The sequence below is a fragment of the Oncorhynchus nerka genome, linkage group LG5 (genome assembly GCF_034236695.1).
Source record: "Oncorhynchus nerka isolate Pitt River linkage group LG5, Oner_Uvic_2.0, whole genome shotgun sequence".
Lineage (NCBI taxonomy): Eukaryota > Metazoa > Chordata > Actinopteri > Salmoniformes > Salmonidae > Oncorhynchus > Oncorhynchus nerka.
In genome coordinates, this window is record NC_088400.1 from 67,457,047 (window position 1) to 67,483,411 (window position 26,365).

General features: G+C 44.5%; 1 protein-coding gene across 1 annotated transcript in view; it reads right to left on the reverse strand.

Annotated features, from left to right (window-relative positions):
• Positions 1 to 565: 565 nt before the first annotated feature.
• The window catches only part of LOC115126346 (filamin A-interacting protein 1-like), a 105,795-nt gene continuing 79,995 nt past the window's right edge, over positions 566 to 26,365 (reverse strand). The window contains exons 5-6 of the mRNA XM_065018989.1: positions 5,647 to 8,461; positions 566 to 1,509 (exon numbers count right to left, since the gene is read on the reverse strand). Coding sequence (XP_064875061.1) covers positions 1,303 to 1,509; positions 5,647 to 8,461 — 3,022 coding nt within the window. The 3' untranslated portion in view covers positions 566 to 1,302. The remainder of the gene's footprint in view (positions 1,510 to 5,646; positions 8,462 to 26,365) is intronic.

The window sequence follows — 26,365 nt, forward strand, 5'->3', positions numbered from 1 at the left end:
CACTGCTCCTGCCATCTCTGCACCACGACTGTCCTTATTACTCCCTTAAGCCTCTTCCTTGCTTATCGGCATCTCCACATCCACCTCCTCTCTCCTAAGGGCCTGTTTAGCCAGAACATCTACTTCCTCATTCCCTTCCACCACCACACGGGCTGGGAACAAATCCAAACCTATCTGCATACCCATCTGTCTCACCCGGGCATGAATTTGGAGTACCTCATATAACAGGTTGGAGGCTACTGCTAAGAAAACTTCACAGATAATCTGCATCTCCCACAAAGAATGAACCACGCAGGTGTGGTTTTCTGATCACCTGACTGACCCATCAACATGATTGGTCATCGTCGAAACAGGTGTGTGCTTTGCAATTGGAGGATCATTTAAACAGTGGTGAAATTCTGTGATGGAATACTGTGAGAATTACCCATTTAAAAAAATATATTATTAGCTTGCACAATTCATATTCCCACCAGATTGGGAGTTTTTTTTATGTCCCACATTTCAGGCAGAGCAAGCTGGGTTTCTTATATATAACATAAAATGTAAAGGTGTGTATATATATATGTAGGTATAAAAACAATATTTATTGATAACCAATTAATAGTCTGATCATTACATTTCAGAGATCATCACTGAGGAGGTCGCATTCAACATAAAATACCAATAATACACATGTACATTATTCAAACTGTTAATAGCATTCCTTTTTTTGCCACTCATAGAATTAGACTAATTAAGTAGTGGATGTAAATTAGATAGGTCTACCACATTAAAATAGCAATACAGTTCATGTTTCAAGGGGATAATACACATTCATATTTTAATGGTATTAGTAAGAACAGTAGCCTAATATATATATATATATATATATATATATATATATATATATATCATAATTGATCAATTACTGCAATTACTGCTCACCAGGGGTGCAACTTTAGTTTTAGAGGTGGGGGGACATGATATATATATTTTATTTTTTATTTTTCCTACCCAACCACTCCGAGGCATCCACATGGTCCTAAAGTACACCATTGCCTCGTTTTGTATCACATTCCAATTAGAAAACTGGGGACATGTCCCCCCCGTCCCCAGTAAAATTTGCGCCCCTGCTGCTTACACAGACAGATCAGTGAATGTTTCTTTGTGAAACACGTATGCTAGTTAACCTAGGCCTACTCATCTTCCTATTTTGGTGTTTTCATTATCAATACTGAGGCACACAAAAGCAGAAGTCTTTGTAGCAACAGGAATACATCATAATTGAGATCATAATGTGATGATACATCCAAGTGTGTGACGTTATATTCTATTGGGGCAGTTGACCACATTTAGGTTGTTGGCAGCACTCTGAGTACCCTGCAGCGTCTTCTCTGAGGAGAGAGCTGTCTGGGGCTGTCCTTTATTGCTCTGCCCTGGATTGACCGCACTGTTTGTTCCTTTTGTACTGTAGGCTTTAGGTTTGGGGATCCTGGTTGGACCTGGGCGTCGGAATGCTTCCAAGGGGATCTGAGAATAGACCGAGAGAAAAAAGGGATCAATATCCTTACGATATATAACTGTAGGTTGTTTATCAAACTGACCACAAGATGGTGCCAAATTATGTTTTTTGGCATACAGTAGCAAATATCTAGCAATTTTTGACAAAACACATTACAAAATAAATCATTAGATGCTTATTAAGACATGTACAGGCTCATGTATGCGTGCAGAATAACAAGTAGACTAATAAAACAGTACTCTTTAAGTAAAGCTTTGACCATTTTAACACAACCAACCTCTGTAAAGAATGGAACTAAAGAAATCCATGATTCCCTTTCTGAAACCGTCTTGGGAGTTTATAGAGTTATTCACAGAAAAGTAATTGTTTTGCTCCCAAAGAAGGCTTATAAGAGAGAGTGGAGAGGGAAAATGTTTGGAGACAGGTATTGGATGTGTTTTAGCACCAACTGCCAAAACAGTCACAGGAAATGTCTCCCATGGGGTTTGCATCACTGCATTGTTTACTGCACAATCAGCTTAAACTGTCAGCTAATGCTCCTAGCGCTCCGTCTCAGCTCTGCCAGAAGGTGATGTCACCAGAGGAGCTCTTCATGTTTGTCATCGCTTTGCGTTTAGTTTAAACCCCTCCCTGCTCAGTCTAAACCCCTCTCTGCTCAGTCTACCCCCCTCTCTACTCAGTCTAAACCCCCCCTCTCTCTTTGCTCAGTTTAAACCCCAGTTATTGCCCAGTTTAAACCCCTCTCTTTCTGTCCAGTTTAAACTCCTCTCTCTCTCTCTCTCTCTCTGCTTAGTTTAACCCCCACTCTCTCTCTCTGCTCAGTTTAAACCTCTCTCTCTCTCTCTCTCTGCTCAGTTTAAACCTCTCTCACTCTCTCTCCCTCTCTCTCTGTCTCTCTCTCTCTCTCTCTGCTCAGCTTAAACCCCACGCTCTCTCTACTCAGTTTAAATCCCTCTCCCCCCTCTCTCTCTTTCTCTCTGCTCAGTTTAAACCCCACTCTCTCTCTACTCAGTTTAAATCCCTCTCTACCTCTCTCGTTCTCTTTCTCTGTGCTCAGTTTAAACCCCTCCCCTCTCTGCTCAGTTTACCCCCCCCCCCCCTCTCTCTGCTCAGTTTAAACCTCTCTCTCTCTCTCTCTGCTCAGTTTTTAAAAAACTCTCTCTTTCTCCTCTGGCTTTAATGTAACTGCATGTGAGACTAGAGGGATGATGATGAGGGCGCCTAGAGCAAAGAAAGACAAGAAGGGGAATAGATGATGATGAATTCGTCCCAAATGGCACCCTATTCCTATGGGCCCTGGTCAAAAGTAGTGTGCTATATAGGGAATAGGGTGTCATTGGGGAGGCGGTTCATCATGCACATTAAGGCATTCTCCCAGACCTGTTGCGCAGCATAGGTTATTATACTGTAGTTTTAAACGTTGCAGCTTATTTCATCACTCTTTCTTTCTCTGAGAGAGAGCTCTTGTGAGACACTCCAGTTACATGCCGAAAGCTATTGAGTGAATCTACCCAGTCCAAGGAGTGAGTGGTTAAACGCTGTTAAAGACCAACTGTAAGTGAGTGTGTTTAAGTGTTTTATGGTTTCGAAAATTAATTCTGAAACGTGCAATGAACCATGTCCTTAAATCCATGCAGGACATAAATTTGAAATGTGTTTTGAAAATGAGGTTAATGGACCAGAAAATCTGTGTGGGTCATGTCAGGGGGCCATGTTGATTTTACACGGAATGACCTTTAATTATAAGCCTCCTCCCTTTGGAGGCATGCAACAGGAGTACTAGAGTAAGCACTTCCTCTGCCACGGACAGACCAGCCTGCAGTTCACTAGGCCGGCCTGCGTTCTGCAATACTGGCAAAGATGCACAGTTGTCTCCATGGCAACAAAACACAGGATTTGTTTGGTGCTTGGATTGTGGTGCGAGACACTATTTCACAGCACACTACTGAGCCTCAGGATCCTCTTTAGTTCACAATATGAGGCCTTTGTTTGAAATGGGCCCTGCCCTGTCCGTTTATTTTCCTCTCCTTGTTCATTGGGCCTATCGGTCAAGGTGTTTGGATACCATTGTGATGATGACCGTTATTGTAAATTACACGTGAATCCCATCAACTCCTAAACTAGCCTGGGAGTAGCCTATGCAGGGTCGCCAGAAACCGCTTACATCCGGTTTTCAGGGATACAATATTTTCAACCTAACTTCTGTTTCCCCTGAATAACGGATGTGGGAACTCCTGCTATATTAGGTTAGCCTGTGATGTACACTGACGATTAGTCTCGCCTCTGATTGGCTACTGTACTTTCTGTATTGTAAAACAGCACAGTGGATGATGGTGCTCTGTGATTGTATAGCTTACATAGACTTTAGATTTATCTGACATGCCAAAGGTCATGTGTCAAGTGAGATATAAGAAAGGAAAGGGTGTGTCAGACTATGAAGCCATCATCCATACTACTTGCACTTTGCTCTCATTCGATATGGACTGTGATGTTATTTTTCATCAGAACATGTGATCTGCCTGGCTCAAACAATGACCTCACTAGATGTGAATAAGTACGATCAGATAGATAATGACATGGAGGATATTTAAGGACACAGCTGCTCTGATCCCTTGAATGAATAACATCTTGTTTAGCCTACAAATTATTCTTGGGCATTGAGAGATTGTGATCCTGTTTCCAAATGTCAATGCTCCCAGCCTGAATCGATTTAAAGCTTGACATAGACAACTCTTTATAGTGATACAGAGGGTATTTGGATTGGGTGTGCATTTTCACATGCGTGAATGGATCTGACACATGTATGCTTCATTCAGGTGAGCTTTATATTACCAGTGTCACTCAGAAGTCTCTTCGTGATAAGCCAGTGCTTTGAGGGATGAGTGGGATTTTTCTTCATTCCTCTACTGCAATCTATTTGCATTGTTGTGTAGGTTGCATGATAATTTGCCATTAAAACAACTGTATGTATTTGCAAAAGAATCATACAACACTCTGATGAACATAAATAATATTGATTCAAATTGATGCAGAGAGTTGCAGCAAAGAAACATCCACTTGGAGAAGACCCTCAATAGTTAAAGCACCTCTTGTTCGTCCAAGCTGACTTACATGTACTTTCCATGGTATCATTAAAGAGGAACTTCAAATTCACTCATGCTAGTCTTTACTCTTGGTAACTGGGTTTTTGCGTTTGGGATAGAAGGAGAAGCTATGACATCACCAGCCTATGAATTTAACTCAGCCAAGAAAACACATGTCAGAATTCCCTGACCCCCCCCTGTTTTCTAATAAATTCTGGATGTTCACACAATAGTTCTTCTGAGAGTCCTGCTAGTAAAAAACATAAATGAAGTGTCTCTAAAATGTCCTATTCATTGTATGTGTGTGTCTTGATGGTTGAAGGACAATGGACTGCTATCAGAGGTTGTATTGATTGAATACTATTTCAAATGGTTAAGGCAGCACTTGAGCAGTTAAAATAAGATCACAATGAAAAAATAAAATATAAAAACTAGAAGTTAGAAAACATGCATAAATACAAAACATTTAAATATATATTTTAACCTTGAAATATATTCCTAATTTTCATCATTCAGCATGCAGGGTTTACCACTTCTGAATGAGTAAATGAAATATGCAAGCATGGATGACAAACTAAAACATAACTTTTGCACACTTTAATATTTAGAAAATAAATCAGTTTAAACAAAATGCAAGTTGTGTAATATGAAGTTTAAACACAATTGAAACGGTCCATCAGTGAATAGTCGTAGTACATGGTATTTTTACCAAATAGCATACACAGTAAAGTTACCCCGGTGTTCAGTAAACGTTTCTTACTACAAGTGCCTTCAAAGGGTTATTGTTCTGTTTTGTATTTGAATGACAAGTCATGCATGCAAACATCTTTCCAAACAGAACCAAACAAACAAACCCCAAACACAAACAGAGAAGTGGTTAGGTAGGGCATTTCTTCATACAGATCAAGTCAAATGGAGGTGGATGGATCAAGATCGGATGACTAGGGACTGAGGAGGTTGGGTTGGGATAGGTGGTGCTAATGGGAGATGGACAAACTAGGGTTTACTAATGGGGTGAGGTATCTTGGGATGGGGAATCAGTCAGTCATAGGCATTACTTACTGTAATTTGTGAAGGCTTTTTGATTGGGGTGGATGTTGGCTTTATAGTGATGCTACTTGTGATTTTGCTGTTGCCTTTGACAGGGGTACCATTGGATGATACAGGAGATCTCTGCTCCTGCCCAGGTGAGTAGCATGGGCTCACAGGCTGGGGTGTAGTGTTTAAGCTCTGAATGAAGGGGCTCCCTAAGTGAATGTGGATTTTGTTGTCCTCCGTGGTGATGACGTTGGGGCCGGAGCTGTTGGACCTCTGAACCTGCCAGCTGCTCTGTCTCTCTGGTGTTACCCTGAAGACTGCATGACCTCCCATGACCTCTACTGGCTCCGTGGACAGGGACCGGTCAGGAGTGCCTGTTGTGACCGACACGATCTGGATGGGTGACATAGCCCTGTCTGGAGTGACCGACCCAGAGGAGTCTGGGGTCATCGCTCTAGAGTAGGTGGTCATGGTGAAGGGAGATATGGCTCGATCAGGAGTGCAGGGGGAACCATCTGACGAGGGGGACCTTTGACCTTTGTTTCTGGTAGTCGGGGAGATGGATGCGTTCTGAATTATGGTGATTCTTTGTTTGGGTGGACCTCCGCTTGTGGGGATGACTGCAGTGCTGGTGTATGACTGGGTGTTTTCTGCGGTGGGGCTGGTGATTTCTAGCATGGCCATGTTATGCCCGTGGTCTGGGGTTACCTTGATGTGCAGTGGTTGCCCGGGGCTGTGTGTCAGAAACACGTCTCCTTGCTGCACATGGTTCCCATTCTGTCTGGGAACCTGCACTTTCCCATTGACTGGGTTGTGGCTTTCTTTGGTTTTGAGAAAGGGGACTCTCCTGATGTTGTTGTTGAGGTTGTTGACATTGTTGAAGAGGGAGGGGTTACATTGGGCGAGGGGCAGCTCATTGTTGTAGTTTGGATCGTCCCCAGAGTCACTCTCTTCGTACAGTTTTCCATTCACCACGGCCCGCTCCAGTGGGGCGGTGCTCTTGTAGTTGGGTCGAAGGTGGTCTGCTAGATCTGTCTGTACCTCCTTGGTGCACACCTGTAAGTCTGAGAAACGTCTGCCGTTCATGCCTGGGCGGAGACTTTTGCTGAAGCGACGGTATCGCTCCAGCTCCCGATTGAGGGTCTCCATCTCTCTGGCCAGTTCTTTATTTTTCACCTCTTGCAAAGTCAGTTTTCTTTGCAAGGTAGAGTGGTCGTTTTTCATGCGACAGATGTTTTCCTCTGTGCCCATATATTCATGGATCTTCTCTTTTAGGGCCGCCACCTCTCGGGTCAGATGACTGGACTTGGCCTCTTCCTCTTTCAGACGCTTGTAGAGGATGTGCTCCTGGTTGGACTCTTGCTTCTCTGCCAGTTGGTACTTTAAGAGCTCATTTCTGGATATTTCCAACTCCTCCATCAAGGCCTTTGCTCGTTCTTGTTCCCTGGAGTATCTCTTCTCCATGGACTCAAACTCATCCTCAGTCTTCAACAAGTCGTCTTCGACAACCTTCATATCTTTAAGTTTTCGCCTCAGGCGCTCAACTTCCTGTGTAAGGTCTTTGACTTTGTAGTCCTCTTGTTGGGAGCGGTTGGCGATGGGCACCTTGATGTTTTCCTCTTTGGCTTTGTTCCTCAGGAATTCCCTCTCTGCAGCTTCCAGTGACTGCAACCTCTTCTTCATCATGGTAACTTTGGACTGCAGGTCGTTGCTCTGTTCCTCCTTGGCTTGGAGCTTGGCCTTGAGTTCATCCCTGTCCTTGGTGGCGCCACACATTTTCTCCTCAAGCTCAGCATTCGACCTTAGGGCTTTCTTGCTCTCCTCGATAAGCTTCTCTGTTACTGTTGTGACTTTGTCCTGCTCAGCTTGCAGTTTGCCAGTGCTGTTATGGACCTTGTCCTCCATCGCTTTCAGTTTCTCCGCCATGGTCTTCCTTTCATCCACCAACAAGACCGTCAGCGTCTTCAGCTTGGTGAGGTCTTCCTTTAGTGTAAGCTCTGTCTTCTCCAGCTGACCCTCCACGGCCTCCAGTTCTTTGACCCTCGCTTTCAGGATGTCCATCTCCCTGGACAGAACATTTGACACTGTCCTCTCTTTGTCCAGATTGCACTTTAGAGCGTTGCACTCCTGTTTGCTCTTGCCGAACGCATCCTCTAGTTTCTCCAGCTCCATGATCCTGTGGCTCAGCTTGTCCACATCAGCCTTCAGGCTACGGCTTTGGCTGGCTTCCTTCTCCAGCTTCTTGTTGAGGTCCCTGCACTGGTCCTCCATTCTGACCAGCTCCTCATCCTTCCCCTCCATCTCCAGAACCCTTTTCCGTAACTCCTCCACCTCATCCATGAGGCTGGAGTTGCCACATTCCCCGCGGCTGATCTTGTCCCTCAGCTCCTGGAGCTCGTCCTCGGCCCTCCGGAGGGTCTTGTTGGTCTCCTCCAGTTCATCCAGCTGCCGGCTGAGTGTGGACAATTTCTGCTTGAGCTGCCGGTTCTGGGCATCCTCGCTGGTCAGTTTGGCTGTCATGGTCTCCTGTTCCTGGTGAAAGCGACTGGATTGGTCGCCTAGCTCTGTCTCCAAGCGAAAAACTTTCTCCTCCCCCTCTTGCACCTTTGCATTAGCAGAGCTCAGCTCTTCCTGGGTGTGGGAGGCGCTGGCGGTCAGTTCCTGGACCTTAGCAGTCTGTTGGGTCAATTGCTCTGTGAGGCGCTGCTGCTCGTCCACGACCATCAACGCAAACGACTTCAGCTTGGTCAGCTCCTCCTTTAGGCTGGTGACCTTCTTGTTGTTCTCCTCCTCTTTCCTTTCCTGATAGGCCTTTTCCTGGTCAATGAGCAACTTCAGTCTGAAAGAAAAACACAAGAAGAAGAGAAAAAAAGTTTGAATAAAAAAGAATGTTGAACTTTTCACTGATACACACATTGGACAACTGACACATGGGTGGAGAAGGTGATGGATGACACAGGGAGCAACATAACACGACATCAATAATATAACATAAACAATATACAGTGTATCAGCTTGGTAGAAAATTGTCATTCGTTGTTTGCTTGTGAAGTGTCAAATGTGTCTAATTCTTATTCCCAATGTGCCATCGGGCCAATTATTAGTAGGGATGCAGACACACCATAAACACTCATGGGTGTCACATTTGTCTGACCATACTGAATGGATTTCTGAAGGGGTTTGACATTTTATGTAATGGAAACTTTAACAAATCATAAATATAACTGTGCTAACTTTCCCAAGTCGGTAGCCTGACATACACTTGCAGTGTGTTCCTTTTAAGGTCCCCCGATAGCAGTTAACTCTCATATGGGTTGGAAACTCTACACCCCATAGTAAAAGTCCAAAATAGTACTTCTTATAGTCATTCCTATACAAATGGACTATCTAGATTATCCTTATTAGGATTTGCATGACTGATTACTAATGTCCTGTATTGCTTATCCACTGTTACTTGAAAGAAGAAAAATAATAGAGAATGGACTAAATGCAGTGTTTGTACTGTGTGAGGATGTTCCATCCAAATGCACTCTGATCTTTGGCTGTGGTGGCTAGACTTTTCTAGAATGCTGAATGTTTACCCTGACCCCTATCTGACAAGAATACACCCATCAGTCCCCATCAAACTGTAGACTAAACCCGTATTCAACCACACTGCTGGTTTTAAAATGTCCCAGTGAATTACAGCCCTCTTTCATACCTGTTAGAAGCACCAACCCTGCTTAAAGAAACCACTAACCTTACATTGCAGTTATTTTAACATCTAGAGTGATATTGAGTTCATAGTGTGTACTTGTGAGCATGTGTGTAGGTGTATGTCCCGTGTAAATGTACAGTCTACTGCATATACAGCATATGTAACAGAATCACGGGGGAAGCTGGGGTCACGGTAGCTGGCAGGGCATGCATCGCACCGGGCCAGTGTGCCTCCGCTCCAGGCAGCGTCGGAGGGGATGTTATGACTGCTGAATGTGCAGCTGCCAGCGTGCTAGCACAGATGTCGCATTGGCATGGAACAATCCCCTAATTAAGGGGTTCCTCTACTACCCCCTGCCTCCCTCTCTCTCTGGTTATATATTTAAAGGAATCCCCCCTGCTTCCAGAGGCAATTACAGCCTGGCTGGATAAACAGAGGGCCTCTCTCAGGGATCACTAATTACACCTAGTCTCCTATAGAGGAACATGATGTCAGCATGGTAGCTGGTAGAACTGGGGCTAAGGCAGGTCCATGGTAGGGCTGGGGCTGTCCTATGTCCTATGATGTTAATCCCATGATGTTCCACATGTTCCACTGTGCCAGAGATCTGATGATCAAAGCTGATCAGCTTGAAGTTGATGTACAGTAGGAAAGCATCAGATGGGGAGGAGTTTGTAAAGGCCTCTAGTGTCCCACTGAGAAAGTTCACAATGGGAATGTGTGGTAGTCAGTTCTACAATATTCTAAGACACGTCTTTCTGGCAGAAATTATCATTTAGAAAAAGTAATCTAAATCATGATATTCTATTAACATTGCTGAGACGTCAGGGCAGAGCAGTGGAGTGGCAGCCATATAAAGGCCTGCAAATGTAGCTAGAATGTAGCTAGAATGTAGCTAGAGCTAGACTGCTTTATTTGTATCCTTGTTTACTCTAGCAGTTATCTGCGCTAGCCAGTTATGCTCCATTTTCCCAGTGATGTAATCAAACCAGAACAGAATGTGAGCCGAGGTCCTGGACTTTAGACTCTGCTAGTTAATCACATAGGGTTACATTGTGAAGATACATTATGGAAACAGAAGATACATTCAGGGAAACTTCCATGTATTATTAATCAGGTGCTTGAGATCAGCCAAGACATAGTAGGCTATATGATGTCTCTGGAGAGGAATTACATGTGTTCCCTAGGATCCTAATCGCTTGCCATGAGAATACTGTGTTCCTCCTAAGGGACAGTCATTGGATTCTGTTTCCCATGGACTCTTTCTGCTGGACTAGTGGGACTTGACAATCGAATAACACAACTTGGGAGAGCAGAAGTTGAACTGCCAGTGAGTCAACTGTGACGATATGGTTGAAAGGGGAATATGAGGGGCATGAAGGTTACCACTTGAAATTCTCACCGATTGCCAATGAATGATGTACTAGTTTACCCAGTTCATCCTTATACGGCTTTGCCATCAAACTTGGTTATACAAGATGTCAGCTGCAGAGAACAGCGACTTTTGACTCTGACTTTGATTACAAGGTACGGTAAAGGCCACACTTGATTGGACAATTTATTTTATCACTGCCAATTTTCCAAATAGAGTCAGTCTGTCTAAAACGGTACATTCCCATAAGGAGTTTCTATGTCATGGAAAATAGAGTGATGCCTTCTGCATGGTAAGCAGTTAAGAAATGGGTGTGGGTGCAGATGGCTATTAACCCAAAACCAACCATTCACCTACTGACCTCTTCTGAGCAACATCAGCATGCAGAGGGGAAAACACACACACACAGCCGGCAGCAGGATGTCACCATGCCCACCATTATGGCGAAGGCCACAGAGGGCTTTTCCTCACATTTAAATAAGCAGCTGTGTCCTCAGAGCTGGAAACTATGGCTCAGACTCTGTAAACAGTGCTGCTGCTGAGATGATACAGGACATGCCAGTATTCATGCCAGTATTCTGTGTGTATGTTTTAGAAGTCCATGTCCAAGACAATGCCCTTGTTATAGGTCAATATCCTGCCCTTTCCCTTAAAACACCAGATTATATTTGACATTTCTATTAACAGGGAGTGTCATTGAGACCAAGGTTCTAGGCCTCTTTCACACGGGAGCTTACACATCATTTACAAAAGACATGATAAAACAATGATCTGTTCATGTTTGATCCTGAACCCTGTTTTAAGTGTAAATAGATAGAAGCAGTCAGTTTGTTAGGAGGATTATTCCTGGAATGCTTTATGAAAGAGACATAGGAAGCTGGCCAGCTTACGTCCAGCAGAGGGCAATCAGTAAGCAGTATGGGCTCATAAAATTACAGGCAATATTTGTATGCCTTCAGTTGAATGACTGTGCTAGTTAAATATTTTATTTTTAATAGTTACATTTTAGGGGTTTAGCTGGCTATGCTGTATGTTACACAATCAATAGCTCGTCAAAAAAAAAAATATATATTTTTCAGGTTTTTGAATTCATTATAATATCTGAGTTTATATTCAAACTTAACTTGTTGGTTCATAAATGTATCACTCAGAAGTGATTCATTTTTCACAGGAGAGCAGGTTCAAATAACAATGACCATCTTTTTGATTTCACCATGCACATTTCCCCTGGATTCTCACAGACATTAGAGTGTCGTGTGAGTGTTGAGTGGCCCGTTCAACTACACTTAGGAAATGAACCACTGAATTACTCATAGCTTTAACTCACACACGGAATCAGCTTCTATCAATGTCCTCCCTCAATGGTACATTTGAAAATCACAATTAGGGAATAAACATTGTGCACAAATTGTTACAATATTTAGTTACTGTACTCAGCATCCGTTTAATTGTAATCACAGTTTCCAAAATAAAAAAAAATCATGAACTTGTTGAATGAAACCATGATTTCTAATAGATTGCCTATAATTGTATCCCAAAAGACACAACTTTCCCAGAGTCAGAAATAAATTCTTTACACTAATCCAACTGAATGTCAATATCAAAGCTGTACTTTCCCCCTTGCACTCAGTCACAGTGCTCCATAACGAGCCAACAGAGCAGCTAAGTCGAGTTAAAGTTGCTTTTCCTCCTACCTGTTCCATAGGTCTGTCTGGTGGCAGCCTCAGTGATTGAAGCTCATTATGTTGCCGTACTCTCTCTGTCTCTCAGCTCTCACACAGTGGTCTATGATGTGGACATTCCAGCAGGGAGACCAAACAATAAGATATGTCTCACTGCATGCTCCCTGCCTATGGAGCATTACATCATCAACATGCCCTTATATGGAACTTTGTGTTGTACAGCCTCCCTGCTTCTCAAAGGGGTGTGTACTCCAGTGTGTGTGTGTGTGTGTGTGTGTGTGTGTGTGTGTGTGTGTGTGTGTGTGTTGTACAGCCTCCCTGCCTCTCAAAGCGGTGTGTGTGCGTGTGAGAGAGAGAGAGAGAGAGAGAGAGAGATTCTTTGCATGTGGGCTTAAGCGTATGTGTGTGTGTGTGTGTTTGTCCACCTAGGTGTGGCGTGGGCCTTAAAACAAGAACAGAGAGGAAAAGTGTTGAGTGACGTCTGTAACGTGTGAAATCTCTGCTCTCTCTGGTCTGCCTATACTCCAGAGGCAGAGGGTGAGGAGAGACAAGCCATTTAGGTTACAACATTTCCTTCTGTCTTTCCTCAGTAAGAGTCATTGATTCAACTGAAGAAAAAAAGACTAAATTAACTTGACCGACAACCGTGTTTAGTAAGGAAATCTGTGTGTGTTTGGAATTTATTCTTGTAATACACTATTAGAGCCTAACTGAATTAGAAACATGCCAAACATTTACATGCAACACTTCACACAATCAATAACACAAACATACCGCAACAGTGTATGACACCACTAATCCATAATGTTGGATTGTCTGTAAGACTGTTATTAGGGACTGCTAATCGAGTGCTGTCTGGACTTTTATGGCCGGGATTTCAACATGACCGTTCATCTAGAAAGGATCCTCACATTTACAGTACATCTCACAATTCACATTTACAGCCCTCTGTATTATCACAGACGGCTCATTGCTCAGTCTATTCTACAGTGTGCCTATCTTTCCCTTGATACCTAGACTCCTCTCTCCACTTCACACAAGCAAAATGATAGATTCACACTAAATAGCTGGCAGCAAGATAGTACCTAAATGCATTAAGTTCAGCGGGCCAAAATACTGGATATAGCCTGCTAATAGAGATCATTGAGTAAATTATCCTCCCGTATCGGTTCAATGTCCCTATTGTCGTCGGACAGAACATCAGCTGTTCGCTGAAACAATGGAGTTCACAGCATCAGCACGGACGTAACATGACATCAGTCATCCTCGTTAGGAGGAATCAAGGAAACACTGGGGCATTTCCTGTCCCAAAATCCTCTAAATCAGATGTCACAGCTTCACAATGGGCGCCAAAGCTTGGTTACCAAGCTGTAGGAAATGAGGAAATACTGCCAAGACAATATAGAATAGAGATGTCCATGGAAGGCCAGAGAGCAAGGAGCCAAACAACCCCCTCCCTCCTTGTTAGTGGTTTGAAAATGGCAGCAACCACAATGAAACAAATACGTCATACGGTGCGATCCAGTTTCTTGAGAACATTTTGTGGTGATAACCCAGATTATACAACTATATACTGATTACATTTGACTCTGTCATGATCTTTCTAGAATTTTTGTAACAATTTGTTTGTTCTTGACGTAAACACATTCCTTCATTTAGAAAGCCCAATTAGGGTTTGTCTATTTCTGAATCTGGACATTTCCAACACATCCTACACAGAGTGCTCCCAATCCCAGATGTTCTTCATTGAACATGAAAGTTGGCCACACAAACATTTTCTCTATGTGAAGCATCTGCCAAATTATAAATAGTGGAAAAACAAATCCCTGTTTTATGTAATGTCTTGGTACATGAGTCTTCCTCTGATACTCTAAAATGGAATGTAGAGTATTATGAATCAGCTAGATTGAGAGAAAATGTGTGGTTTCAGAGAACATTTCCCATGAACACACAATCTTAGAGCTACTTGTGTATCCAAGGCTCCCAAAGTGTGTTGTCCTGAAAAACTCTTATCTAAGACATTTTCGTATATACAGTACATGATTTATAAAGCATTTATGTAGGCCTTTTAAAGGTCTTACGTCTTTATCAGGCCTTTGTACGACATGATTGGTTCAAGTGACCTTCTCTTGAGACTTGCCAAGTGAATAAAACCAATGTTTCAAGCCACAAGTTCTATACCATATAGGAAGAACCACCATGACCCACCATTTGGGAATCAAACCGTGCCCCGAGATGACAAATGGACTCTCTCCCTCTTGTGAGTGCTGTAGGAGTATGCAGACTGTTACTGCTGTAGGAGTATGCAGACTGTTACTGCTGTAGGAGTATGCAGATTGTCACTGCTGTAGGCGTATGCAGACTGTTAGTGCTGTGGGAGTATGCAGACTGTTACTGCTGTAGGAGTATGTAGACTGTTACTGCTGTAGGAGTATGCAGACTGTTACTGCTGTAGGAGTATGCAGACTGTTACTGCTGTAGGAGTATGCAGACTGTTACTGCTGTAGGAGTATGCAGACTGTTACTGCTGTAGGAGTATGCAGACTGTTAGTGCTGTAGGAGTATGCAGACTGTTACTGCTGTAGGAGTATGCAGACTGTTAGTGCTGTGGGAGTATGCAGACTGTTAGTGCTGTAGGAGTATGCAGACTGTTAGTGCTGTGAGAGTATGCAGACTGTTACTGCTGTAGGAGTATGCAGACTGTTACTGCTGTGAGAGTATGTAGACTGTTAGTGATGTGAGAGTATGCAGACTGTTACTGCTGTAGGAGTATGCAGACTGTTAGTGATGTGGGAGTATGCAGACTGTTACTGCTGTACGAGTATGCAGACTGTTAGTGCTGTGGGAGTATGCAGACTGTTAGTGCTGTAGGAGTATGCAGACTGTTACTGCTGTAGGAGTATGCAGACTGTTACTGCTGTAGGAGTATGCAGACTGTTACTGCTGTAGGAGTATGCAGACTGTTAGTGCTGTGGGAGTATGCAGACTGTTACTGCTGTAGGAGTATGCAGACTGTTAGTGCTGTAGGAGTATGCAGACTGTTACTGCTGTAGGAGTATGCAGACTGTTAGTGCTGTGGGAGTATGCAGACTGTTAGTGCTGTAGAAGTATGCAGACTGTTAGTGCTGTGAGAGTATGCAGACTGTTACTGCTGTAGGAGTATGCAGACTGTTACTGCTGTGAGAGTATGTAGACTGTTAGTGCTGTGAGAGTATGCAGACTGTTACTGCTGTAGGAGTATGCAGACTGTTAGTGATGTGGGAGTATGCAGACTGTTACTGCTGTAGGAGTATGCAGACTGTTAGTGCTGTGGGAGTATGCAGACTGTTAGTGCTGTAGGAGTATGCAGACTGTTACTGCTGTAGGAGTATGCAGACTGTTAGTGCTGTGGGAGTATGCAGACTGTTAGTGCTGTGGGAGTATGCAGACTGTTAGTGCTGTGGGAGTATGCAGACTGTTAGTGCTGTAGGAGTATGCAGACTGTTAGTGCTGTGAGAGTATGCAGACTGTTACTGCTGTAGGAGTATGCAGACTGTTACTGCTGTGAGAGTATGTAGACTGTTAGTGCTGTGAGAGTATGCAGACTGTTAGTGCTGTGGGAGTATGCAGACTGTTACTGCTGTACGAGTATGCAGACTGTTAGTGCTGTGGGAGTATGCAGACTGTTAGTGCTGTAGGAGTATGCAGACTGTTACTGCTGTAGGAGTATGCAGACTGTTACTGCTGTAGGAGTATGCAGACTGTTAGTGCTGTGGGAGTATGCAGACTGTTAGTGCTGTGGGAGTATGCAGACTGTTAGTGCTGTGGGAGTATGCAGACTGTTAGTGCTGTAGGAGTATGCAGACTGTTACTGCTGTGGGAGTATGCAGACTGTTAGTGCTGTGGGAGTATGCAGACTGTTAGTGCTGTAGGAGTATGCAGACTGTTACTGCTGTAGGAATATGCAGACTGTTAGTCCTGTGGGAGTATGCAGGCTGTTAGTGCTGTGGGAGTATGCAGACTGTTAGTGCTGTGGGAGTATGCAGACTGTTAGTGCTGTGGGAGTATGCAGACTGTTAGTGCTGTAGGAGTATGCAGACTGTTACTGCTGTGGGAGTATGCAGACTGTTAGTGCTGTGGGAGTATGCAGACTGTTAGTGCTGTAGGAGTATGCAGACTGTTACTGCTGTAGGAATATGCAGACTGTTAGTCCTGTGGGAGTATGCAGGCTGTTAGTGCTGTGGGAGTATGCAGACTGTTAGTGCTGTGGGAGTATGCAGGCTGTTAGTGCTGTGGGAGTATGCAGACTGTTACTGCTGTAGGAGTATGCAGACTGTTAGTGCTGTGGGAGTATGCAGACTGTTAGTGCTGTAGGAGTATGCAGACTGTTAGTGCTGTGAGAGTATGCAGACTGTTACTGTTGTAGGAGTATGCAGACTGTTACTGCTGTGAGAGTATGTAGACTGTTAGTGCTGTGAGAGTATGCAGACTGTTACTGCTGTAGGAGTATGCAGACTGTTAGTGATGTGGGAGTATGCAGACTGTTACTGCTGTAGGAGTATGCAGACTGTTAGTGCTGTGGGAGTATGCAGACTGTTAGTGCTGTAGGAGTATGCAGACTGTTACTGCTGTAGGAGTATGCAGACTGTTAGTGCTGTGGGAGTATGCAGACTGTTAGTGCTGTGGGAGTATGCAGACTGTTAGTGCTGTGGGAGTATGCAGACTGTTAGTGCTGTAGGAGTATGCAGACTGTTAGTGCTGTGAGAGTATGCAGACTGTTACTGCTGTAGGAGTATGCAGACTGTTACTGCTGTGAGAGTATGTAGACTGTTAGTGCTGTGAGAGTATGCAGACTGTTAGTGCTGTGGGAGTATGCAGACTGTTACTGCTGTACGAGTATGCAGACTGTTAGTGCTGTGGGAGTATGCAGACTGTTAGTGCTGTAGGAGTATGCAGACTGTTACTGCTGTAGGAGTATGCAGACTGTTAGTGCTGTGGGAGTATGCAGACTGTTAGTGCTGTGGGTGTATGCAGACTGTTACTGCTGTAGGAGTATGCAGACTGTTAGTGATGTGAGAGTATGCAGACTGTTACTGCTGTAGGAGTATGCAGACTGTTAGTGATGTGGGAGTATGCAGACTGTTACTGCTGTAGGAGTATGCAGACTGTTAGTGCTGTGGGAGTATGCAGACTGTTAGTGCTGTAGGAGTATGCAGACTGTTACTGCTGTAGGAGTATGCAGACTGTTAGTGCTGTGGGAGTATGCAGACTGTTAGTGCTGTGGGAGTATGCAGACTGTTAGTGCTGTGGGAGTATGCAGACTGTTAGTGCTGTAGGAGTATGCAGACTGTTAGTGCTGTGAGAGTATGCAGACTGTTACTGCTGTAGGAGTATGCAGACTGTTACTGCTGTGAGAGTATGTAGACTGTTAGTGCTGTGAGAGTATGCAGACTGTTAGTGCTGTGGGAGTATGCAGACTGTTACTGCTGTACGAGTATGCAGACTGTTAGTGCTGTGGGAGTATGCAGACTGTTAGTGCTGTAGGAGTATGCAGACTGTTACTGCTGTAGGAGTATGCAGACTGTTACTGCTGTAGGAGTATGCAGACTGTTAGTGCTGTGGGAGTATGCAGACTGTTAGTGCTGTGGGAGTATGCAGACTGTTAGTGCTGTGGGAGTATGCAGACTGTTAGTGCTGTAGGAGTATGCAGACTGTTACTGCTGTGGGAGTATGCAGACTGTTAGTGCTGTGGGAGTATGCAGACTGTTAGTGCTGTAGGAGTATGCAGACTGTTACTGCTGTAGGAATATGCAGACTGTTAGTCCTGTGGGAGTATGCAGGCTGTTAGTGCTGTGGGAGTATGCAGACTGTTAGTGCTGTGGGAGTATGCAGACTGTTAGTGCTGTGGGAGTATGCAGACTGTTAGTGCTGTAGGAGTATGCAGACTGTTACTGCTGTGGGAGTATGCAGACTGTTAGTGCTGTGGGAGTATGCAGACTGTTAGTGCTGTAGGAGTATGCAGACTGTTACTGCTGTAGGAATATGCAGACTGTTAGTCCTGTGGGAGTATGCAGGCTGTTAGTGCTGTGGGAGTATGCAGACTGTTAGTGCTGTGGGAGTATGCAGGCTGTTAGTGCTGTGGGAGTATGCAGACTGTTACTGCTGTAGGAGTATGCAGACTGTTAGTGCTGTGGGAGTATGCAGACTGTTAGTGCTGTTGGAGTATGCAGACTGTTAGTGCTGTGAGAGTATGCAGACTGTTACTGTTGTAGGAGTATGCAGACTGTTACTGCTGTGAGAGTATGTAGACTGTTAGTGCTGTGAGAGTATGCAGACTGTTACTGCTGTAGGAGTATGCAGACTGTTAGTGATGTGGGAGTATGCAGACTGTTACTGCTGTAGGAGTATGCAGACTGTTAGTGCTGTGGGAGTATGCAGACTGTTAGTGCTGTAGGAGTATGCAGACTGTTACTGCTGTAGGAGTATGCAGACTGTTAGTGCTGTGGGAGTATGCAGACTGTTAGTGCTGTGGGAGTATGCAGACTGTTAGTGCTGTGGGAGTATGCAGACTGTTAGTGCTGTAGGAGTATGCAGACTGTTAGTGCTGTGAGAGTATGCAGACTGTTACTGCTGTAGGAGTATGCAGACTGTTACTGCTGTGAGAGTATGTAGACTGTTAGTGCTGTGAGAGTATGCAGACTGTTAGTGCTGTGGGAGTATGCAGACTGTTACTGCTGTACGAGTATGCAGACTGTTAGTGCTGTGGGAGTATGCAGACTGTTAGTGCTGTAGGAGTATGCAGACTGTTACTGCTGTAGGAGTATGCAGACTGTTAGTGCTGTGGGAGTATGCAGACTGTTAGTGCTGTGGGTGTATGCAGACTGTTAGTGCTGTATGAGTATGCAGACTGTTACTGCTGTAGGAGTATGCAGACTGTTAGTGCTGTGGGAGTATGCAGACAGTTAGTGCTGTGGGAGTATGCAGACTGTTAATGCTGTATGAGTATGCAGACTGTTAGTGCTGTGGGAGTATGCAGACTGTTAGTGCTGTAGGAGTATGCAGACTGTTACTGCTGTAGGAGTATGCAGACTGTTACTGCTGTAGGAGTATGCAGACTGTTAGTGCTGTGGGAGTATGCAGACAGTTAGTGCTGTGGGAGTATGCAGACTGTTAATGCTGTATGAGTATGCAGACTGTTAGTGCTGTGGGAGTATGCAGACTGTTAGTGCTGTAGGAGTATGCAGACTGTTACTGCTGTAGGAGTATGCAGACTGTTAGTGCTGTGGGAGTATGCAGACTGTTAGTGCTGTGGGAGTATGCAGACTGTTAGTGCTGTGGGAGTATGCAGGCTGTTAGTGCTGTGGGAGTATGCAGACTGTTAGTGCTGTGGGAGTATGCAGACTGTTAGTGCTGTGGGAGTATGCAGACTGTTAGTGCTGTGGGAGTATGCAGACTGAGACACATGTTTGCGTAATACTCAAACCATGCCTGGGGCCTGAGTACCTGACACATATGACATCACTAGTCCCTTAATCAAATCCGTATGGCTACTGTGTTCTGTCTGTCTGTCTGTCTGTCTGTCTGTCTGTCTGTCTGTCTGTCTGTCTGTCTGTCTGTCTGTCACGGCAGTTTGAATTAAAAAGCTCAAATTTGGACTCATCAGACCAAAGCACAGATTTCCACCGGTCTAATGTCCATTGCTCATGTTTCTTGGCCCAGGCAAGTCTCTTCTTCTTATTAGTGTCCTTTAGTAGTGGTTTCTTTGCAGCATTTCGACCATGAAGGCCTGATTCACGCAGTCTCCTCTGAACAACTGATGTTGAGATGTGTCTGTTACTTGAACTCTGTGAAGCATTTATTTGGGCTGCAATTTCTGAGGCTGGTAACTCGAATGAACTTATCCTCTGAAGCAGAGTTAACTCTGCGTCTTCCTTTCCTGTGGCGGTCCTCATGAGAGTCAGTTTCATCATAGCGCTTAATAGTTTTTGCGACTGCACTTGAAGAAACTTTCAAAGTTCTTGAAATTTTCCGGAGTGACTGATCTTCAAGTCTTAAAGTTAATGTCTTCTGTATACCACTCCTAACTTGTCACAACACAACTGATTGGCATTAAAACGCATTAAAACGGAAAGAAATTCCACAAATTAACTTTTAAAAAGGCACACCTGTTAATTGAAATGCATTCCAGGTGACTACCTCATGAAGCTGGTTGGGAGAATGCTAATAGTGTGCAAAGCTGTCATCAAGGCATAGCGAGTCTACTTTGAAGAATCTCAAATATAAAACACTTTTTTTGGTTACTACATGATTCCATGTGTGTTATTTCATAGTTTTGATGTCTTCACTATTATTCTACAATGTAGAAAATAGTCAAAATAAAGAAAAACCCTTGAATGAGTAGGTGTGTCCAAACTTTTGACTGATACTGTATGTATAAAATTGACAATGTAACAGTTGAATTTGAAAAGCAACACCAAACAGGCCATAATTTAGGACAAAATAACTGCCATCACCTCATAAAGGACACACTCTTGTTCCAGCCTTTGGTGAGAGGACGGGTGTGTATGAGTGTGTGTGTGTGCATGTGAATGCTCACATTAGTGTGTGTGTGTGTGTGTGTGTGTGTGTGTGTGTGTGTGTGTCTTTTGCCATTTCTGGGTGCAGGTAGCTGATAATAATTACCTCTCAAGTGTTTGGACTGATGCTGCAACTCTGGAGTGCTTTGGAGGAGGATGTTTCCAATGGCTGTTTCACAGGAGGCACAGTGGATTTTAAAGCAGGTCCTGGGGCCATTACAGACATAGGTCCTGAGACCTGGGGCCATTAAAAGGTCCTGGGGCAGTTACGGACAGAGGCCCTGGGGCCATTACAGACAGAGTGACCTGGGGTCATTACAGACAGAGATCCTGGGGCCTGGGTTCATTACAGACAGAGGTCCTGGGGCCTGGGGCCATTACAGACAGACGTCCTAGGGCCATTACAGACAGAGGTCCTGGGGTCATTACAGACAGACATCCTAGGGCCATTACAGACATACGTCCTGGTCCTCTTACATACAGATTAGTGAGGATCTGGCAGGAATAAGCCTTCCCCTGCATCCCAAATGTCACCCTATTCCCTATAAAGCACAGTGCCCTGGTCAAAAGTAGTGCACTATATAAGGAATACACACTACAGATGGGCATGCCCCAAGTGTGGTCAGTCGGTTGAAGAGTACTTCAGCCACTAAGCAGCTATGGCTTCCTATGAGAGTACACTGTAGGGGAAAACACACTACTTAGGCTACATAACATGCTATAACATGCTATTTTCCTATAGCTCTGGCTTGACACGGTCTCTACTCCCTATCCTCAGCAGTGATTAGCGCAGTGTCTGCTTTGCTCTGGCTTCTTAAACTGTATAGGAAGCACGGGAGAGATAAACAGACATTACTAACAGATCTGGGTCTGCCTCGGCATTCAACACCATAGTACCCTCCAAGCTCGTCATCAAGCTCGAGACTCTGGGTCTCGACCCCGCCCTGTGCAACTGGGTACTGGACTTCCTGACGGGCCGCCCGCAGGTGGTGAGGGTAGGCAACAACATCTCCTCCCCGCTGATCCTCAACACTGAGGCCCCACAAGGGTGCGTTCTGAGCCCTCTCCTGTACTCCCTGTTCACCCACGACTGCGTGGCCACGCACGCCTCCAACTCAATCATCAAGTTTGCGGACGACACAACAGTGGTAGGCTTGATTACCAACAACGACGAGACGGCCTACAGGGAGGAGGTGAGGGCCCTCGGAGTGTGGTGTCAGGAAAATAACCTCACACTCAACGTCAACAAAACTAAGGAGATGATTGTGGACTTCAGGAAACAGCAGAGGGAACACCCCCCTATCCACATCGATGGAACAGTAGTGGAGAGGGTAGCAAGTTTTAAGTTCCTCTGCATACACATCACAGACAAACTGAATTGGTCCACTCACACAGACAGCATCGTGAAGAAGGCGCAGGAATAGCGCCTCTTCAACCTCAGGAGGCTGAAGAAATTCGGCTTGTCACCAAAAGCACTCACAAACTTCTACAGATGCACAATCGAGAGCATCCTGGCGGGCTGTATCACCGCCTGGTACGGCAACTGCTCCGCCCTCAACCGTAAGGCTCTCCAGAGGGTAGTGAGGTCTGCACAACACATCACCGGGGGCAAACTACCTGCCCTCCAGGACACCTACACCACCCGATGTTACAGGGAAGGCCATAAAGATCATCAAGGACATCAACCACCCGAGCCACTGCCTGTTCACCCCGCTATCATCCAGAAGGTGAGGTCAGTACAGGTGCATCAAAGCTGGGACCGAGAGACTGAAAAACAGCTTCTATCTCAAGGCCATCAGACTGTTAAACAGCCACCACTAACATTGAGTGGCTGCTGCCAACACACTGACACTGACACTGACTCAACTCCAGCCACTTTAATAATGGGAATTGATGGGAAATGATGTAAATATATCACTAGCCACTTTAAACAATGCTACCTTATATAATGTTACTTACCCTACATTATTAATCTCATATGCATACGTATATACTGTACTCTATATCATCGACTGCATCCTTATGTAATACATGTATCACTAGCCACTTTAACTATGCCACTTTGTTTACATACTCATCTCATATGTATATACTGTACTCGATACCATCTACTGTATCTTGCCTATGCTGCTCTGTACCATCACTCATTCATATATCCTTATGTACATATTCTTTATCCCCTTACACTGTGTATAAGACAGTAGTTTTGGAATTGTTAGATAGATTACTTGTTGGTTATTACTGCATTGTCGGAACTAGAAGCACAAGCATTTCGCTACACTCGCATTAACATCTGCTAACCATGTGTATGTGACAAATAACATTTGATTTGATTTGATTTGATCAGCTGTCAGTTGTGTCTAACTAGTTGCTCGATCGAATCCCCGAGCTGACAAGGTAAAAATCTTTTGTTCTGCCCCTGAACATGGCAGTTAACCCACTGTTCCTAGGCCGTCATTGTAAATAATACTTTCCTCTTATCTGACTTTCCTAGTTAAATAAAGGAAAAACATTTAAATATATATTATTAATCCTTGGCCATATCCTCCTGGATTATCAGGAATCTCAGGTTATCACAGATCTAGGATCAGATTACACAACCCTAAATCCCAACCTTAACAATAAAGAGCATGAAATACAGTTCCCTCAGAAAGTATTCATACCCATTGACTAATTCCACATTTTGTTGTGTTAGTCTGAATTCAAAATGGATTAAAAAAACATATAGTGCCAGTCAAAAGTTGACACACCAAAAGTTGCTTTTCAAATTCAACTGTTACATTGTCAATTTTATACATACAGTATCAGTCAAAAGTTTGGACACACCTAATTATTCCAGGGTTTTTCTTTATTTTGACTATTTTCTACATTGCAGAATAATAGTGAAGACTAACTATGAAATAACTATGAAACTATGAAATAACACACATGGAATCATGTAGTAATCAAAACATTGTTAAAGAAATGAAAATATACGTTATATTTGAGATTCTTCAAAGTAGCCACCCTTTGCCTTGAGCTTTGCACACTCTTGGCATTCTCTCAACCAGCTTCATGAGGTAGTCACCTGGAATGCATTTCAATTAACAGGTGTGCCTCGTTAAAAATTAATTTGTGGAATTTCTTTCCTTCACTTCCACCACTGGCGTTTGAGCCAATCAGTTGTGTTGTCATAAGGTAGGGGTGGCATACAAAAGATGGTCCTATTTGGTAAAATACCAAGTCCATATCATGGTAAGAACAGCTCAAATAAGCAAAGAGAAACGACAGTCCATCATTACTTTAAGACATGAATGTCAGTCAATGCTGAAAATTTCAAGAACTTTGAAAGTTTCTTACAATGCAGTCATAACAACTATATAGCACTATGATGAAACTGGCTCTCATGAGGACCCAGAGTTTCATCTGCTGTAGAGGATACATTCATTAGAGTTACCAAAATTACAGCCCAAATAAATGCTTCACAGAGTTCCAGTAGCAGACATCTCAACATCAACTGTTCAGAGGAGACTGCGTGAATCAGGCCTTCATGGTCGAATTGCTGCAAAGAAACCACTACTAAAGGACACTACTAAGAGGAAGAGACTTGCTTGGGCCAAGAAACACAAGCAATGGACATTAGACTGGTGGAAATCTGTGCTTTGGTCTGATGAGTCCAAATGTGAGCTTTTAGATTCCAACTGCCGTGTCTTTGTGAGACGCAGAGTAGGTGAACGGATGATCTTCACACGTGTGGTTCCTACCATAAAGCATGGAGGAAGAGGTGTGATGGTGCTTTGCTGGTGACACTGGAATTTATTTAGAATTCAAGGCACACTTAACCAGTACGGCTACCACAGTATTCTGCAGCGATACACCATCCCATCTGGTTTGCGATTAGTGGGACTATCATTTGTTTTTCAACAGAACTATGACCCAACACATCTCCAGTCTGTGTAAAGGCTATTAGACCAAGAAAGACAGTGATGGAGTGCTGCATCAGATGACCTGGCCTCCACAATCACCCGACCTCAACCCAATTGAGTTGGACCGCAGAGTGAAGGAAAAGCAGCCAACAAGTGCTCAGCATATGTGGGAACTCCTTCAAGACCGTTGGAAAAGCATTCCATGTGAAGCTGGTTGAGAGAATGCCAAGAGTGTGCAAAGCTATCATCAAGGCAAACAGTGGAAGAATCTAAAATATTTTATTTGTTTAACACTTTTTTGGTTACTACATAATTCTATGTGTTATTTCATAGTTTTGATGTCTTCACTATTATAGTAAAAATATTGTAAAAAAATTGTTAAAATAAAGAAAAACCCTTGAATGCGTAGGCGTGTCCAAACTTTTGAATAGTACTGTAATGGTCGTCGGTGGAAGAAGGTGAGGACCAAAGCGCAGCGTGGTAAGTGTTCATATCTTTTAATTAAGTAATAGAACACTGAACAAAACAATAAATGACCAACGAACATTCCCGTAAGGTGAATGACAAAAAACACTAAACAGGAAAATAATCACCCACAACTCAAAAGTGAAACCATGCTACCTAAGTATGGTTCTCAATCGGGGACAACGATTGACAGCTGCCTCTGATTGAGAACCATACCAGGCCAAACACAGAAATCCCAAATCATAGAAAAAGGAACATAGACAACCCACCCAACTCACGCCCTGACCATACTAAACAAAGACATAACAAAAGAACTAAGGTCAGAACGTGAGAGTTCCGGAGTGAAGGGTGATTCCGGCAGCTCCTGACTGGCGGGCGGCTCTGGCAGCTCAGGACAGAGGGGAGACTCTGGCAGCTCAGGACAGAGGGGAGACTCTGGCAGCTCAGGACAGACGGGAGACTCTGGCAGCTCAGGACAGACGGGAGACTCTGGCAGCTCAGGACAGAGGGGAGACTCTGGCAGCTCAGGACAGAGGGGAGACTCTGGCAGCTCAGGACAGACGGGAGACTCTGGCAGCTCAGGACAGACGGGAGACTCTGGCAGCTCAGGACAGACGGGAGACTCTGGCAGCTCAGGACAGACGGGTGACTCTGGCAGCACTGGACAGGCGGAAGCACCTGTAGGGAGGATACGGAGAGACAGCCTGGTATCAGCCTCCACGGTCCGGATAGACCGGACCGTGGAGGCGCACTGGAGGTCTCGAGCACCGAGCCTGCCCAACCCTACCTGGCTGGATGCTCCCCGTAGCGAGGTGGAATAGCCCGCACTGCGCTGTGCTGGCGAACCGGGGACACCATGCGTAGGGCTGGCCCAAGGATACGCACTGGAGACCAGATGCGCTGAGCCGGCTTCATGGCAACTGGCTCGATGCCCACTCTAGCCCGGCCGATACGAGGCTGGTTATATACCGCACCGGGCTATGCCTGTGCACCGGGGACACCGTGCACCTCACGGCATAACACGGTGCCTGCCCGGTCCCCCTCTCTCCACGGTTAGCACGGGGAGT